The 17,129-nt window shown below is 44.9% G+C and overlaps 1 protein-coding gene across 2 annotated transcripts in view; it reads right to left on the minus strand.

Annotated features, from left to right (window-relative positions):
* The window catches only part of FBLN2 (fibulin 2), a 630,642-nt gene that overhangs the window by 255,009 nt on the left and 358,504 nt on the right, over nt 1-17,129 (minus strand). For both annotated transcript variants that reach the window (XM_085624813.1, XM_085624812.1), the window contains exon 5: nt 15,061-15,247. In XM_085624813.1, the coding sequence (XP_085480939.1) occupies nt 15,061-15,247 (187 nt within the window). The remainder of the gene's footprint in view (nt 1-15,060; nt 15,248-17,129) is intronic.

Below are 17,129 nucleotides of genomic sequence, written 5' to 3' on the forward strand. Positions count from 1 at the left end.
GTGGCATATGCGGGCTCTGCAGTGGTACCTGAAGTACCAGTGGCGCAGCATCAGGGGAATCTTTCAGACATAGTCCATATCTCGGAGGGGACTGCACGTCAATTGCAGTGGTGGCTCACAAACCAAGATTGGGTCAGTGGCAGATCCCTCTCCCTTACCCAACCAGACTTTACAGTAGTGACAGATGTGTCACTCCTGGGAAGGGGTGGCCACTTGGTAGAGGTGGAGATCAGGGGTCTGTGGTCTCTGGCAGAGTTTGGTCTCAACATCAACCTTTTGGATCTCCAAGCGATCTGTCTTGCACTGAAGGCATTCCTTCCTTCTGTCAAAAGAAGAGTAGTGCAGGGGTTCACAGACAACACCACCACCATGTCATACTGCAACAAACAGGGCGGGGTGGCGTCTTGGACCCTATGGCAAGAGGCTCTTTGTCTTTGGACATGGCTGGAACATCAGGGCATATCCCTGGTGGTTCAACACCTGGCAGATTCTCTGAACGCCAGGGCGGACGAGCTCAACCGTCGGTGCTTTATGGATCACGAATGGCGTCTTCACTCGGAAGTGGTGCAAGGTCTCTTTCAGCAGTGGGGAGAGCCTTGGGTAGATCTGTTCACCACCAAAGAGAACGCGCAATGTCAGCAGTTCTGCGCGTTAGAATTTCCAAGGCGGCATTCACTCGGCGATGCTTTTTGTCGCAAGTGGACTTGCGGTCTCCTGTACGCCTTTCCGCCTGTACCACTTCTGCCAAGAGTTCTGAAGAAGATCAAGCGCGACCGGGCCCCAGTCATTCTTGTGGCTCTTGACTGGGCACGAAGAGTCTGGTACCCCATGCTCTTGTAGCATGGCCATCGATCCTCCGATCAGACTGCCTCTTCAGGAGGATCTTCTCTCGCAGCAGCACGGGACAGTCCTCCACCCGAACCTGTCCAGCCTCCACTTCCTTGTGTCGAGATTGAGTGGCAACAGTTGACAGCTTTAGATTTTCCTCCCGAAGTCTGAAATGTCATCTTGGCAGCCAGGCGTCCCTCCACTAAAATGGTATTCGCCTGTAGATGGAATACATTCATGATATGGTGCACAGCAAAGGCTGTGGATCACCTTTCTACCCCTCATTCAGAGGTACTCTTATTCATTCTATCTTTGGCCCAGCAGGGCTTTGCTCTGGGCACTCTCAAACGTTACCTTTCAGCCATATCAACCTTTCTTCGCCGTCCTGATCAGCCTTCTCTTTTCAAGTCCTCTATTGTAAATAGATTTCTAAAGGGCATTACTCATATCTTTCCTCCTGCTCTGTTCATAAGGCCTCAGTGGGACTTGAACCTGGTCTTAACATATCTTATGTGTTCTCTCTATGAGCCTCTTGACAACTATCCTCTCAAGCTCACTTTTAAGACAACTTTTCTTGTTGCTATCACTTCTGCTCGCAGAGTGAGTGAGCTTCAAGCTCTAGCATCCAAACCTCCTTTTCTGGCTGTTCATCCGGACAAAGTGGACCTTCGTACGAGGTCCTATTTTCTTCCCAAAGTGGTTACATATTTCCATATAAGACAGACCATCACTTTGCCCATCTTCTTCCCGCCTCCACACCCTTACAAGGAGGAGGAGAGTCTCTACCATCTGGACCCCAAACGTGGGCTGTCTTTCTATCTCGACCGCACAAAGGATTTCCGGGTAGACGATCAACTCTTTGTTGGCTATGTTGGCACCAAGAAAGGTCGGGCTGTGCAAAAACGTACCATCTCTTTGTGGGTTGTCCTATGTATTAAGATCTGCTATTCCCTAGCAAGAAAAGAAGCTCCAGTGGGACTGCATGCCAACTCCACCAGGGCTACGGCAGCTACTACTGCCTTGGGAAGTGGAGTCCCACTCATTGACATCTGGCAGGCGGCCACGTGGACATCACTGCGCATGTTTACTAAACACTATTACCTAGACAGCCAAGTCTGGAGAGATGGCTATTTTGGCCGTTCTGTTCTCCAGGACTTTCTGGTACGAACCATGTTCGCAGACCCACTTCTGGGATTGGCATTGCTGGGTATCTATTCCAAAAGTAAGGAATCTATAACTACAGTCTCTTTCAGATGAACAAGTTACTTACCTTCGGTAACGATGTATCTGTTAAAGACATATGTATTTATAGATTCCCGCCCACCCATCCTCCACGTTCTGCAAACTGACTTCTAGGGATAGGGACTCCCTTCCAGGGCGCTAGTTAGGTGCACCAGTGGCCAGTATCTTGCATGTTTCTGTGCTTTTGGCGTGGAAAGTCGTGTCAGAACTGACGTCAGTGAAAAGGGATGGCGTCTAAGTAGACATCGCTACATCATCCCGGTGACCACGACGCAGATGACAGACGCGGAGTCGACCAACGCCACCTACTGACGTGCAGGGGTACTGCTACGGAAAAATTCTCCGGATCCAGTCTGACGCCTGGGGGTAATTCTAAAGGTAAGGAATCTATAACTACATGTGTCTCTTACAGATACATTGTTACCAAAGGTAAGTAACTTGTTCATTAAGACCATAGAATATTTTGAAATGTTAGGTATCAAACACAGGACTACTATATCGTACATGCCCAGCAGTAATGGCATGATTGAGTGCTTCATTTGTGTTATTAAGAACACCATTCAGTGGGCTGTAAAAAACGACAGAGATTAGGAGGTGCAGGTCAAGAAAATGGGTTAGGTTTACCGGATATCGGTGTGTGAAGCTACAGGGTATTCTCCTTTTGATCTAATGATAGGGAGAAGCCCAAGGACAACGTATAAACTGGGACGGTTGTTCAAATCCTGTATTGTACAATGGTCAGAGGATTCAGTAAAGGAGAGGCTTGAATCACTGCAATCTAAAAGGAAGGAGTGGTGTGATAATAAGCATGTAACTAAACAATGTGAGACTGCAGTAGGACAATGGGTTAGAGTAAAAACAACCTGGAAAGGTTCCAAAAGAGGAAATTAGCTGTTATGATCCTATGGAGGTTGTAGAAGTATTGCATAATGCAGTGCGACTAAGTGATGGAAAAGTATGGAATTTGAAGAGGTTTGCTAAATGTTCTATTCCTTCATCTACGAGAAATGTTATTACAGACAAGGGGTTTGTAATGGATGATGTTTTTGATGAGAACAAAGCTGACTAAAATGTATCCAAACATTTTCACAAAGATGATATCCCTGTACAGGATGATGGCAATGGATTGGAGGTGCATATTGTTGATGATAGAGATGTCATTGTCAGTGAGTTTCCTTCTCAGGAGGGTGGTAACAAGAAGCATTTGTCCCAAGCATGCACCTCATCTGAAGAAAAAACAATCTAAACATGAAAAGAGAACAACAGTATGATTGAAAGATTATATTCCAGATAATTTTCCATTATAGGGTGTGTTTCACTGAAAAAGATTCCTGTGAAAGAAATGCAGTGTTATTTAGTAGCATTATACTTTTAAGTGCTTGTTTTATGTTTATTTTCCTCGGGGTGGGTGAATGTTCTGTTCTGAGGTATAAAAAAAAGAGTAAAAGGGGGATTTGTTATGTCCTTATGTCACATGTAGAATACTCAATAATAGAATGGAATGTGAGAAGACGTGAGAATGGCTTGTAGGAGGACGGTTGGTACAGAGAGCGATGGGACCTGTGTGAGCTTGTACCTGTTTGTACCTGCTTGCTACTTTAATGAGAATAAACCAGTGTGACTACTACATATGTGGTTGGATCATTCTTAACATTTTGCTTTGTTTGATGCTGTAATTTGAGTTTTGAGAGCTACTGTAACACCATTCACTGGATGGCCACTTGAACATGTCTTAGGTTATTCACATTTAACATGGACTTTAACAACAATGGCAGCCAGAATGGCGACCAGGGCCAGAGTGAATTCCGGGGACCATGTGTTGTACGGTGGCATGCATGTGAGGAGTCATGAGGGTAGGAGAGGAACAAGAGGATGTTGACTGGAGTTATGGGGACAGGGATAACCTTTGAGGTCACTAACCAGCTTCATGTGGCAACAAACAGTTGATGGTTAGAAAACATGCTGGACTCTACCTCATCTGGAATGTAGGTGGCTCATGCCAGCTTTGGCCCCAGCTCTGGCACATAGGCAACTGGCATGCTGAGGCAGGCATCCCGGTCTATAGAGACATTATCATTAATAAAATAGTCCAGGCATCTTTATTTGCCTCCTCTTAATCTTTGATACCTCTTTGTAAGAAGAAAGACACCACCCTGCAGAATAATTTGGGGTCAAAGTACCCCTGCAATGATCAAGTAGACTATTTGGGTACAGTGTAGCAAAGACAAACCAAAATTTAACAGTTTAAGAAAGATGGTGGAAAGACCAGAAACAGCTCCATGTATTTCTCTTTTGAAAGACCTTTCTATTGGTAACCCTATAGGCTCCAATTTCTTACTACATTCCAGTAGGCCTGCTGTCCTGCTACCATTTTTTAATAATGATCCTTTGGATAACTTTCAGCATATCAGACAAGATATTGTCATTCTATTCTTTCCCAAACTCCCAGTTGTAATCTTCGTTTGCACCTTATAGCTCAAGCTGGATAGGGGTGAATCACCTGCAACGCAGATCTACTCATGCACTCCAGTTACCGTGCTGTCTTCTCTATATGACCAGTCCTTGGGTGTGTGTGTGAGATCCATTGTTTGGCTCCTGCACACAGGGTCATGCAGAAGGTGAACAATGGGGTGCAGTTATTTGTAAATGCATCAGGCTGTTCTGCATTGCAATGGAACAGGAGACTGGTGAATTCTTGGATGTGGTTCAGTAAATTATGGAGGGTTTTCATAGTTGTTGGTAGTCCAGCCTTGGGTTCATGAACAGTGGGATTTTGGCAAAGGATATTACCAGGTGCACAAATGCTGAGAAATGCTTGTGGATTTGATACTGACACTCTGGATGATGTTCAAATGGTCTAAGGCAGAAGTTCAACATGGGCTACAGCTATCAATGGTTCAGAGTCAAGTGGATTTTAAGTCTTGGACCTGTAATGTTATTGCTTAATTACCAGTGGAGGGAGCAACGTCCACGTTCCAGGAGTTATACTCCCGCAGAAGCATCACAGATGAAAGAGGGAAGAGTTGCCTTCTAGTGTGAAAATATGTGTTTAGAGGAAAGATAAAACTTACATTCAAACTATAGATTTTGTTTTATTGGAAGACGTAAGAAACACATTTCTACTTTGGTACAGCACACTGTGTGATTGCAGTAGCCAAGTCACTCAGAGGAGGTATATGAGTCTGCATAGCAGCCTGGACTCATTTCATCTCTGGAAATGGTGGAGTCCAACCAGTGGAGTCCAAACAGGTCATTTACAAGACTCCTGGATCTAATTGGTCTATAATTGTGCTGATCATGTTACTAATCGCCCTTGGCTTGAAAGGTTGGTCAGGTTAATTAGTTTGTTTAGATGATTTTCATTCCTCATGGCTGTAGATACAGGACCTTTGCTCAGTGATGGTCCCGATAAACCTAAGAGCAAGAAGCAGGAGATACATTGGGGTTGACCTGTGAAGAGGCCACACCTGGAACGACTGAGATTGCTTTCCTACATTATTAGGAGGGAGAATAGGTTATTTACTGTCCCCTGCTTGTGGATATGTGAAAGCTAGACTGTCATCTGTGTGTCTATGAACGCATGAGCTGGCATGTTTCTCATCGTAGTCTCTGAACCTAATAACACAGATCTTTTTCAATTTCACTAACAGTGTATTTGCAGGAAATTGTCAACTTTTGCATGGTGTACTCCCAGATTTTTGCCCTATCTGTTTTTACTGCCTGTAGAAATCCGTACTGTTTTTGCTCGTTGTATAACTCAGTACACTTGAATCCTAGTAACCAGTGGTAAAGTGCCTGTGCTCTTCAATTCAACATGATGAAACTGGCATATCCGTGACTGGCTAGGCAATAGTCACAAATGTCGTTCTTGGACTATTCAAACTATTTATTAAAATCACAATTCACTGGTGGTCAGATTTTTAATAAATATTTCATAAATGGTACTTTTAGAAAGTTACCTTCCCCCTGCCTAAAAGCTCCCAGAACTAGCTTAGAGTGACCATTAAGGAGGAGATGCACATTTCCTTGGCCATGCCTCAGTGGTGGTACACAGGTTCTGTACAAGGGGAGAAAGGTTTCACCATCTTGGATTTAGACTGAGAGGGGCACTGCGGGATTGTTTACAATAAGGCGCACAGGAAGTCCTGCAAATGTGGGTAGGGTAACCCCTAGGAAGTTTTACCCCATTGATTAGAGATGAGTCACTCCCACCTACATGCTTGTGCGAGGCATAAATATGGCACCCACATTACCTCCTCAGAGCTTTACTTGACCTGTAGAAAGTCAGAAGAGAACTGAACCTTATGTCTGAGATGTTAAAAGAACCTAAAAGACTGGACCTATTCACCCTCTTGTACCCAGCATAAAGAAGTGAACTTCAAGGGCCATAAAGCTGACAGGGTCACAATAAGTGACAAGAGGCATTTCCTGCAAATGACCAGCTGATCAGTTCCAACTAGACCTGCCCTGGACCCTGCTGTGGGCCTCTGCTGAAGTGGGTTTTGACTGCCTGTTTCCGTCCCCAAGGTCATGGGACTCTTGGCTGTGTCAAAGTGTACTCCACCTAACTTACCCTAAAACCTGGGACTTGAAAGGTTATGTCTCTTTACGATCTCCGGAGGACTGGGACCCACCTCCCAAGTCAATCCAATGAAGGTGCGTTGCAGTTGAGCTGAATATTTAGGTTGCTCCCACTCTGAGCTTTTCCACAGCAGCAAATCAAATTCAACAGTACCTCGCGTTGAAGGTATCTGGCCTTGTGGAACCCTCTTTGCCTATGGCATGCAGCCTTGCCCCGTTCAAAGAATCCGTGCTCCAAAAAGGTGACTATGAAGCCTACTTGTACAAAGAATACATTAGGTAAAAGGGGTTGTAATTTCGCACTGATGTTTACCAAATGCACTCTTATTTTGCAAACTGACTTATGTATTAATAAGTCAGTTGGCAAAATACAGAAACATAGTGTGTCACAATTAGAACTACCGCATAAATATTATTGAGGTAGGTTGTAAACTCCGATTGGCTTCAATTACAGGCATCATGGCCTTCTTGGGTCAGCACATCACCATGTCTATGATTGATTTTTAAATAAGTGAGTTTTTTTTAATGCAGCCCATTTTCCTAAATGTAAACTGGGATGTGTTCAAAAGCATAAAATTAAAATGCATCGAAACTTTTTTTAAGATTAGGCAGTAATCCATGGGACCACTGTCTACTCACATAAAATGTTGCTCATGATTCACAATGGTAAAGGCGTCCCAAGGGAACAATTTTCCATTTGAGAATGGATTACCACCTCCTGTCAAAATATACATTTTGTGCGACTAGATTTCACCCTTAAAACACCTCTTCCAAATAGCAATTGCTTTTATGAATCGTTAGTACATTTAAAAAGTATTTTAGCAATCACAAACAGATTTACTGAATCTGAGGGATAGCAACCATTAAAACACTTTGAACATAAGGCCTCAGGTCTCAATGCAGAAATCTTCACCTGGTGAAGGTGGCGAAAGTATTTGGGTGGCAGAGACCTTCTCTGGTTACAAAATTCAAATTCCTGTCACTCCAAGCTTTTCCAACAAAAGTCAACAGTTTCACCAAGACTTTGTCCAGCAGCTATGTGACAACTTCGAGCCCACTTCAACTATGCCTGCTGCCTTTCCTCACTGAGGATTGTTGACTTCCACTTCAGAGACTAAGTCTGAAGGTAAAACCTCTTAGTGAATCTAACCTGGTTTCTGTATCCAACCTGCGCTCCTTATCGGCCTTAATTTGTCCGAGGCACTGGTCAAGTGCAACCAGATAATACTGTTTGAGCTTAATGCTGTTAATGCTTTTTGGAACTAGTTTGAACCTTAAAATACGTTAAAGTAGGTCCTTCGTTACAACCTTGTTTCACTTATCTTTGTTCAATTTTGTTCAACTTGTTTAGTTTTGTACTGCCTTTTTTTTTAATTTCAGTTTTTTTTTGCTCGCCCGTTTTTCCTGTTTCATCTCCCTCCCACTTACCACACCCTCGCCGGCCCCGCAAATTGCTTCCCAGCGCCCCTCCCTCCCTAGGACCAACTTAATGGAGATCGCAGTGCTACCCCATTGACCAGGCCATTCGTGACAGCTCCCCCCTTGCTGCTTCGCTGCCTCCCTGGTTTCTGAATTGTTTACTTGTTATTGAGTTATTGTGCTCAACCTTGTTTAACTCATCTTTAGTCAATTTTGTTGAACTTATTTAGTTTTTTACTGCCTTTGTTTCAATTTATGTTTTTTTGTTTTGCACCAGCTCGCTTTCCAACTGTTTTTCTGGCCCCATATCCCTCATGCTTCCCGCCTTTGTTGGCCCTGCCCACTGCCTCCAAGCGCCCTTCCCTCCCCCCAGGATTTACTTAATGGAGGCCGCAGCGTGGCCATGCTGACAGCATGTTGCCGGCACACCAAAGGCAAGCCTGTATGCTCCAAGTTCGTGCTCTGATCATGCTCAGCACCAGGAACCCAGGTTCTTCTCCTCACGAACACACCGCTGCCGAGCTCCAAGCCCTGGACCCCAAACTCTGCAACAATCACTGCTCCTGCACCTTCTACGATCAACTGTAGGACCTTTTTCTTGCTGGCACTGCCTCTTCTCCTGCAACACCAGAGCACCCGCACGCACGACGACCATTACTACACTGACCATGACCACTTCAGAACAACTCCACTGCCTCCTGCTCAATGCACAATCACTCTGCAAGTACGGCACCAAGCTAAGGTACACCATCGGCTCCCTCACTCCTGACATCATCTTTCTCACCAAGACCTGGCTCAACCCTGCATCCTAAGCAACTCCCGATGGCTACAATATAGCACAACAAGACTGCATCAACAAACACAGAGGTGGATACGCCACAATCCCCAAAGAAACCATCCACTGCACCACCACTCCAGACGACACCACATCAATCGTGGAACACCTCAACTTCCAACTCCATACCGAAGACAAAACCACCATCAGAGGCACCCTCACCTACAGACCTCCAGGATCTCGCTCCAGCTTCTGCAGCACCATCCCTGTATTCATCGCCTCACTCGCATTTGACTACAAACTCTGCATCTTCCTCAGAGACCTCAATTTTCACCTCGACAACCTTAACAAAACCAACACTGCCAATCTCCTTGAAAGCATGAACATTGGCTTCACCCAACTTGTCACCAACCCCACACACATCGCAGGACACAGACTCGACCCCAACTTCACAGCCAGCAACAGAGTCAAGCACAGCCATGTCACAGAGCTCACCTGAACAGACCACGCCATCGTCCACTTCACCATCACAGGTTCCCCCAACACCACCACCAAGCCACTCAACCTCTCAAACTACAGCTGGAACAAAGTGTCAGAGAGCCAGTAGACCAACGTCCTCAACATCTCCCACCCTGCCCCCGCAACCAAACAAGAACAGGCTGTCAAGAACTTCTCCGCCTGGATCACCAACTACGTTGAGTCACCCCCGTCAAGCCTACCAAACTTAAGAGATACCCCAAGCAGGCCAGTTGGTACACCATAGAACTGAGAATCACAAAACAAAACTGCATGTGACTGGAAAGGAAATAGCGCACCAGCAAGGAACCCACAGACCGAGCCACATTCAAGACATCTCTCAGCCAATGTTATGTTAAATAAAGTATTTTTGTGAAGTGCTCGCTTGCCCTAAAGGGCATCATGGTACTAGCTGAGAGAAAGAAAACAGAGGAAGTCAGGAAACAGTTAATGTGTGGCAAAAAGCCAAGTTTGTAACTCCTTTCTAAAAGCCATCAGATTAGGTAGGGCTTTAATATGTAGAGGAAGTGCATTCCAATCATTAGAGGCTCTGAGCACAAAGCTTCTCCCTCCCTAGTTATCATATCTTAATCTAGGAATTGTCAACAATTTTGGCCGATGCAGGGCACAGAGACTGACTTGGTAAATACCAAATAAGCTCTCTCAGAAAGTCAGGGCCTATCCCAGGCAGCACCTTCAAGACTGTACACAGGGCTTTAAACATGAGCCTCTGCCTGACCGGAAGCCAGTGAAGTTTGGCAATGAATTGAGAGACCGATTTGATATTTGGGAATTTTACACAGCAATTGGGCGGCCACATTCTGTAGTGTTTACAATTTATTAAGGACCTGGTGGTGGATGTTAAGATAGAGCCCATAACAATAATCGCCTTTTGAAATGACAAGAGAGGTAACAACTGTTTTCTGGATATGAACAGGTAGAAAAGGAAGCATTTTCATTATCGTTTTTAAAATGAAAAAAGGGTGCAGAGGATACAGTGTTAACTTGAGCAGTATAGGGAAGTTTGTTATTTATTAAAACTCCTAGATTTTGAACACATCTGACGGGTGAAGGAAGTGGACCAAGCTCACAGGGCCACCAGTCAGAGGTCCAGAATGAGGGCTGGAAGCCAAATTCCTCCAACTCTTGAAAGAGATTAAAAGGATTGTCTTTGACAATCGCATCAAAGCAAGTTCTAACCACAGCAAAGAACTCTTCAACATCATCATAGAGTTCTCCAACCCCTCAGCCACCGAAAACATCATCACCCCTTTCCAGGAACACTGCGACACCCTGGCAGACTTCTTCCACGACAAGCTCTCCACCATCTACAAAAACTTTGAGCCCCCAACCCACTGCCGCAGACATCCGCAGCCTCCTCACTCCTACAGATACAAACCGCAACCCCCTATTGACCATATGGGACCATCTCACCACTCAAGACACCACAGCCATCATGAACTCCATCCACTCAGGAGCACCCACGGACCCCTGTCCTCACTGCATCTTCAACCTCTGGAGCAAGACGATCAGCAACGCGCTCACCACAATCTTCAATGCATCCATCACCACGGCCACCGTCCCCGAAGAATGGAAACACGCAGAGGTCAAAACCCCTTCTCTTTTTGTATTTTTTATTGTTGCATTACCAAATTACATATAGGCGCATGCGCATATGTGCAAGCTGCAACAGAACAGGATGATATATAGGACACAGAAATGTATCCCATCCCCCCTTGTAACAACATTAAATAAACATCTAGGTGTGCAGAGCAATGTAGTACATTCACATCACATGTGTGGTTCTTTTACCCTCAGAGGTCCTGTAAAACAGTACAAACATTAAAAATGCCAGTAACTCGTAAGCATTTTATGCCATGCCAGGATGTTCCATCAAGTATGCAGTCAATGGTGACCAAAAGTCCTTAGGTTTGGACGCTTCTGTCAGCTCCTCAGCATAAATGTCTATTTGTTCTTTACAGTACACCAGGTCTTTGATCCATCTTACCAGAGTTGGCACAGTTTTACCCCCCCCCCCCCCATGCATTGCGACAGCATGTTTTGCGAACAGGGTAGTGATAGCAACTATACATCTATTACTAGGCTTTATCGTCTTCACCAACCCCAACCAGCAGAGTTCCAGCTTACATTCAACCGTTTCCAATACCATATCTGATAGTACCTGAGTAACTTTCAGCCAAAAGTTATGAATAGCAGTAAAACTCCAGGCCAGATGCACAAAGTTCGCCCCATCAGCCTCTCATCTGACACACCTTGTATCCTCCCTTAGACCAAATCTCATCAATTGCGAGGGGGTGTAATACAACTGGTGCAAGTATTTAAAGTGTATTGTTTGAAGGTTACAGTTGGCAGTCAATCTACCGGTCAGTGCACAGCACACCTCCCAATCCTCCCAAGCCATAGGGTCCACCAGCTCATTATTCAGTTTCTCAAGGGATGGGGAACTAGACACATCATTTTCCTGCTGAGAGACGCAGTATAACTTAGTGATCAGTCCCTTGCTCTCCCCTACAATTAACATCAACTGCAATGCTTTCAACATCTTCGCCTCTTGAGGGAACTCAGAATACAATGCTCTCACTGCCATGCGGAATCTGGTATATGTAAATCCATGCATTGATTTATATGCTTGCCCAGCAATGAAACTCTCCAGGGTCATAAAAAGGTAATTTCTATACATGTCCCCCGTCGTAGTGATTCCTGCATTTTGCATTAAATTTAGTGCCCCGGGTTTCTGAGCAGCCGAGATACCCGGGTGAGAAGCAATTGGTATAGCAGGTGCGTATAAATATTCCCTCCATGCACGAGCACCCAGAACCCTCCACACCCTGACAGTGCTTCTGACCGGGTTAATCTTCTTTCTGAGACCCCAATTTTCATTATGCAGGACCATAGCAGTAAGTGGGACCGGGAAAGTCGTGTTTGCCTCCACAGCTAAATGTAGCAGAAACCACGGAGGAAAATACCAGTAATGCGCGGATTGCGCCTGAGCACACAAATAGTACAGTCGCAAGTCTTGCGCCTTGAACCCTCCCCGCTCAAACGACAGTGTCAATGTGTTCCAGCTACACCTCGGCTGCCTTCCAGCCCACACCAGAGCCAACAAACAAGACTGTAATGTTTTAAAAAGTTCCGTATTTAGAGTTATTGGGATGTTTATGAACAGATAGATAAGCTTGGGGAAAAGGGTCGCGTCCACCGGGTAACTTGTTCTGTAATTTTGGTTATGGCCTGCCCACAATTCATACTGATCACCGCATCTGGGTCTCTATGCACCCAAACCCCCAGGTATTTCCCTGGCTCAGTGGACCACACGAGTGGGTACTCCAATACAATTTCTTGAGTGCCATCAGTTAATGGGAATATCGTGGACTTCACTCAGTTTATGCCCAGCACGAGTGCCTCCCAAACAAGACATACTCATGAAGCACAGGTGCCAGATGCATAGCCATCTCTCGGACGTAAAGCATCATATCGTCCGCATACAATGAAATAGCCAGCGGGCGCTGCCGGAATCCCAATGTGGCGTCAGCATGGAGCTGCTGAACCTTACACGCCAAGGGCTCTAGCACCAACGAAAAAATCATTGGGGAGAGAGGGCAGCCCTGTCTTGTGCCCCTGCTTATTGTGATTGGGCAAGATACCTAAGCATTGACCCGAACTCTAGTGACCGATCAGTGTACAAAAGTTGCAACAAAAACCACTTCTCAAGAAACCGTCCGCTGACCCCAGCAAACTCAAGAACTACCGTCCCATCTCTCTGCTCCCCTTTCCCGCCAAAGACCTCGAAAAGGCCATGAACTGCCAACTCATGGAAAACCTGGAGAACTACAATCTTCTGGACATCTCCCAATACGGATTCCGGACCAACCACAGCACCAAAACTGTCCTAATTGCTGCCATCGATAATATCAGAACTCTCCTTGAACAGGGAGAAATTACGACCCTGATCCTCCTTGACCTCTCAGCAGCTTTTGACACCGTATCCCACTACACACTTATGAAGAGGCTTCACCACATTGGAATCCAACTCAACACTGCCAAAATGGAAGTGCTCATCTTCAGGAACAACACCTTCCCGTGGAGCAATGCCTGGTGACCTTCCGAACTAGGACCGTCACCCACTCCGACAGACGATGCCTGCAACCTAGACATCATCCTGGACAGCAAGCTTGCCATGAAAAACCAGATCATTGCCGTGTGCTCTGCCTGCTTCTTCACTCTTTGCATGCTTTGTAGGATCTTCAAATGGCTGTCCGTCAACACCAGATGAACTGTCACTCAAGTCTTAGTCACCAGCCGGCTAGACTATGGCAATGCACTCTACATTGCAATCACCTTGCACCCTCTGAAGAGACTGCAAACCATACATAATTCAGCGGCCAGAATCATCCTCGGCTTCCCAAAGTGAACCCACATCACCCTCCACCTAAAGAAGCTCCACTGGCTCTCCATTCGGAAAAGATGTCAACTCAAGATGCTGATCCAAACCCACAAATCCCTACACAACCAAACAGCATGCCTCAACCACTGCCTGAACTTTCAACAACCCTCCAGACACCTGCGCTCCACTACCCTCTGCCTTGCTCACACTCCTCGCTTTCGCTGAAGCAACAGTGGAGGACACTCCTGCTTCTACCTCGCTGCGAAGTCATGGAACAACCTCTCCTTCACCTCCGGACCTTATCTTCTCTGTTGGAATTCAGGAAGGGACTCGAATTGGCTTTTTCAACTGAAGTATCCCTGAGCAGCAGGTTCTCAGCACCAGGATACCCTCATGGGCGACTAGCCGTGCTTTATAAGCCCTGTTTGACTGAAACTTTAAAAATTCATATCTTCGGTCCACCTTATTAGATTTTTGTCATTTTAGTGTAATTTTATTAAAATGTGTTCTATTTGTCTAAATTGGTTTGAGATTTTTCTTGAATTTATTACTGTTTTGGTACGGCATAAATACCTTACACACTGCCTGTAAATTAAGCCTGTCTGTTCTATGCCCCCATTACTAGGGGTTTGAGCTCAGGTTAATATTATGACTTTACTATTTCAACCCGACAAGCACTCTGGTTATTTCTTAAGGTGGGTCACCACCTCTTATAATTAATATCCCCAACGGTATTGTATTGAATACCTATATTGATCCATTTTTTTCTGAAGTCCTTTACAAAGCATAAGCATGCAACTGAGGCTTAAGGAGTTACGTAGGATCAAGGCAGAAGGTGGGTACATTAAGCAAGTGCTAGAGTGTGGACCTGACTCACAAAGGTCCTCTGCACTCGTGGCGCAGGCCCCGTTGTCCTGTAGGAGTCAACGCACTCTGGGCGGAATCTCTTCATGAGAATTCTCAATGGATCAGGCCCTTAATCTTTAAGTGTGATTACCGTACAGGTGTACAGCACAGACTTCAAAGGCAATGAGGATGATTAACTTACAGCATGAGTGTGGAAGTCTTGAACTTGAAGAAGATGCTACTTTAAACTCAATTTAAAGATGTGCAAGATTAGGTATATTTTTGCTCCCTTTATATATTTTTTCTTGAGAAGGTAACAGACAATAGCCACATTAAGTTTTTATATATATTAATTCGTAGTAATTTTCTCAATTTTCTTCTAAATGCAGTGATGTTTTGTACAATGTTTTAACATTTGGAATTTTCCGACTTGGCAATGCCGTCTTACCTTTTTTGGGCTGGAATGTTGGTTCCGGTTCAGGCTGCTTCTTGATTTCTGGTGGCATCAGCTGATCTTCCCCTTCACAGCAGGCGAGCATCACTTGGTTACAGGGATAGCCGAGATTTTGGTTTGACTCACAAGTCTGTCCCTCACTTTTTACCTTCAATCCAAGGGCACAGCACTCACAGCATTGCTATGAAGAACAAAGGAGCAGAAACACAAAATGGTAGCTTGCTTTGATTGTTTGAGGTTGTTTTCATAATACTATTGCAACAAAAATAACTTTTGCATTATCATGTTTTAATAAAGCATAAGAAATTAAAGTGCATTGTTAATGAAGAGTCAGACTGCATATGAAGGGAGAAAATTACAAAAAAGGAAAAGTAGGAATATGCTAGTCTTCAACTAATTTCTTTTAAAAAGCTTGTAATGTTGTATGATGGCATGTAGAACAGAATTCTGGCCACACCGCAGATCTCTGACAAGGAGGCTAATAAAGCAGCCAAAGAGGGTGTTGTTAGACCTCAAATCAACAAGCCCTAAAACATGGCCGGACTGGGAAACCAAAGCAACCCTGGCAAATCTGATCAGACCAGCCCCCATATTGTGGACAGAGAGTGAGCACAGCTTGAGAGCAAGAGGGGCTGGGGGGGACTCCGCAACCCACACTACCACTTCCGGTGACTGACACTAAAAATCGGCCTCCTGGGGACTGAAACCAGCCTCCAACGGCTCCAGCCTCCCTGGGGTTTGCCCGCTTGCTGGGCTGGCCAGTCCGGCCATGCCCTAAAAGTAAACAAGCATTTGCAATGCAATAGGTCTCGCATTTACGCGAGTTTAAGCTATTGGCATTGTAAATGACACTGCCTTTTATTTTAATTTTAAAAAAGAAAACAAAAATAAAAGGCATTGTTATTTGTAATGTGAATAGCTCAAACTTGCGTAAATGCGAGACCTATTGCATTGCAAATGCTTGTTCTGCAAATGTAGAGGGGAGTAGAATTACGTGGTGTCAAGTAGAGTGGAAATATGCAGAGTGAAATTATGATGTGTGGGGTGAAATTATGTGGCATGAAAGTATGTTGAGTGGCTTGGAACTGTGTGCCATGGAGCTGAATTGTGAGATGTGGAATTGATTGGCGTGGTGTGGCATAGACTGCAATTGTATGGAAATAAATTATGTTACCTGGAGTTAAATTATGTGGCATGGTGTGGAATTAAGGGATATGGTGTGGAATTAGTTGGCATGGCGTGGAGTAGGATTATATGGTGTGGTGTGGAATTGTGTGGAGTGGAATTGTGTGGCATGTAATTGTGTGGCATGGAATTGTGTTGAGAGGAATGGAAGTATGTGTCATGGAATGGAGTGGAAATATGTGGCAAGGAATGAAATTATGTGGTGGAGTAGAATTATGTGGCGCTTAGTGGAATTATGTTATTGAGTGGATTCATTAATAGTGGAGTGGAATTATGTGGCATGGAATTGCGTGCCATGGAGTGGAATTATGTGGTATGGCATGGAATTAATTGGTGTGGATTTGTGTGGTGTGGCCTAGAATTGTGGGGTGTTGAGGGAAATTGTGAGACATGGAATTGTGTGGCGTGGTATGCAATTGTGTGACATGGAGTGCAATTCTGCGGAGAGGAAATATGGGGATGGAGTGGAATTATGTGATGTGGTGTGGAATTATGGGGTGTGGTATGGAATTATGTGGCATGGAATTGTGTGCCATGGAATGGAATTATGTGGTGTGGATTTATGAGAAGTGGAGAGCACTTTATGTGGCATGGAATTATGTGGAGTGGAATTATTTTGCATTCACTGAGATAGACATGTTACTGTGTGGCGTGAACTACAATTATGTGACGTGGTGTGCAATTGTGTGGAGAGGAATTCAGTGGCGTGAAGTGGAATTATGTGACATGGTTTGAATTCAAGTGGTGTGGCATAGAATTAGGTGGCAAGGAGTGGAATTATGCTCCGTGGAGTAGAATTATGAGATGTGACATGGAATGGTCTGGCATGGAATTGTGTGGTGTGGAATTGTGTGGTGTGAAATTATGTTGGTTTGGGG

The sequence above is a fragment of the Triturus cristatus genome, chromosome 9 (assembly GCF_964204655.1).
Source record: "Triturus cristatus chromosome 9, aTriCri1.1, whole genome shotgun sequence".
In the NCBI taxonomy this organism is placed as follows: Eukaryota; Metazoa; Chordata; class Amphibia; order Caudata; family Salamandridae; genus Triturus; species Triturus cristatus.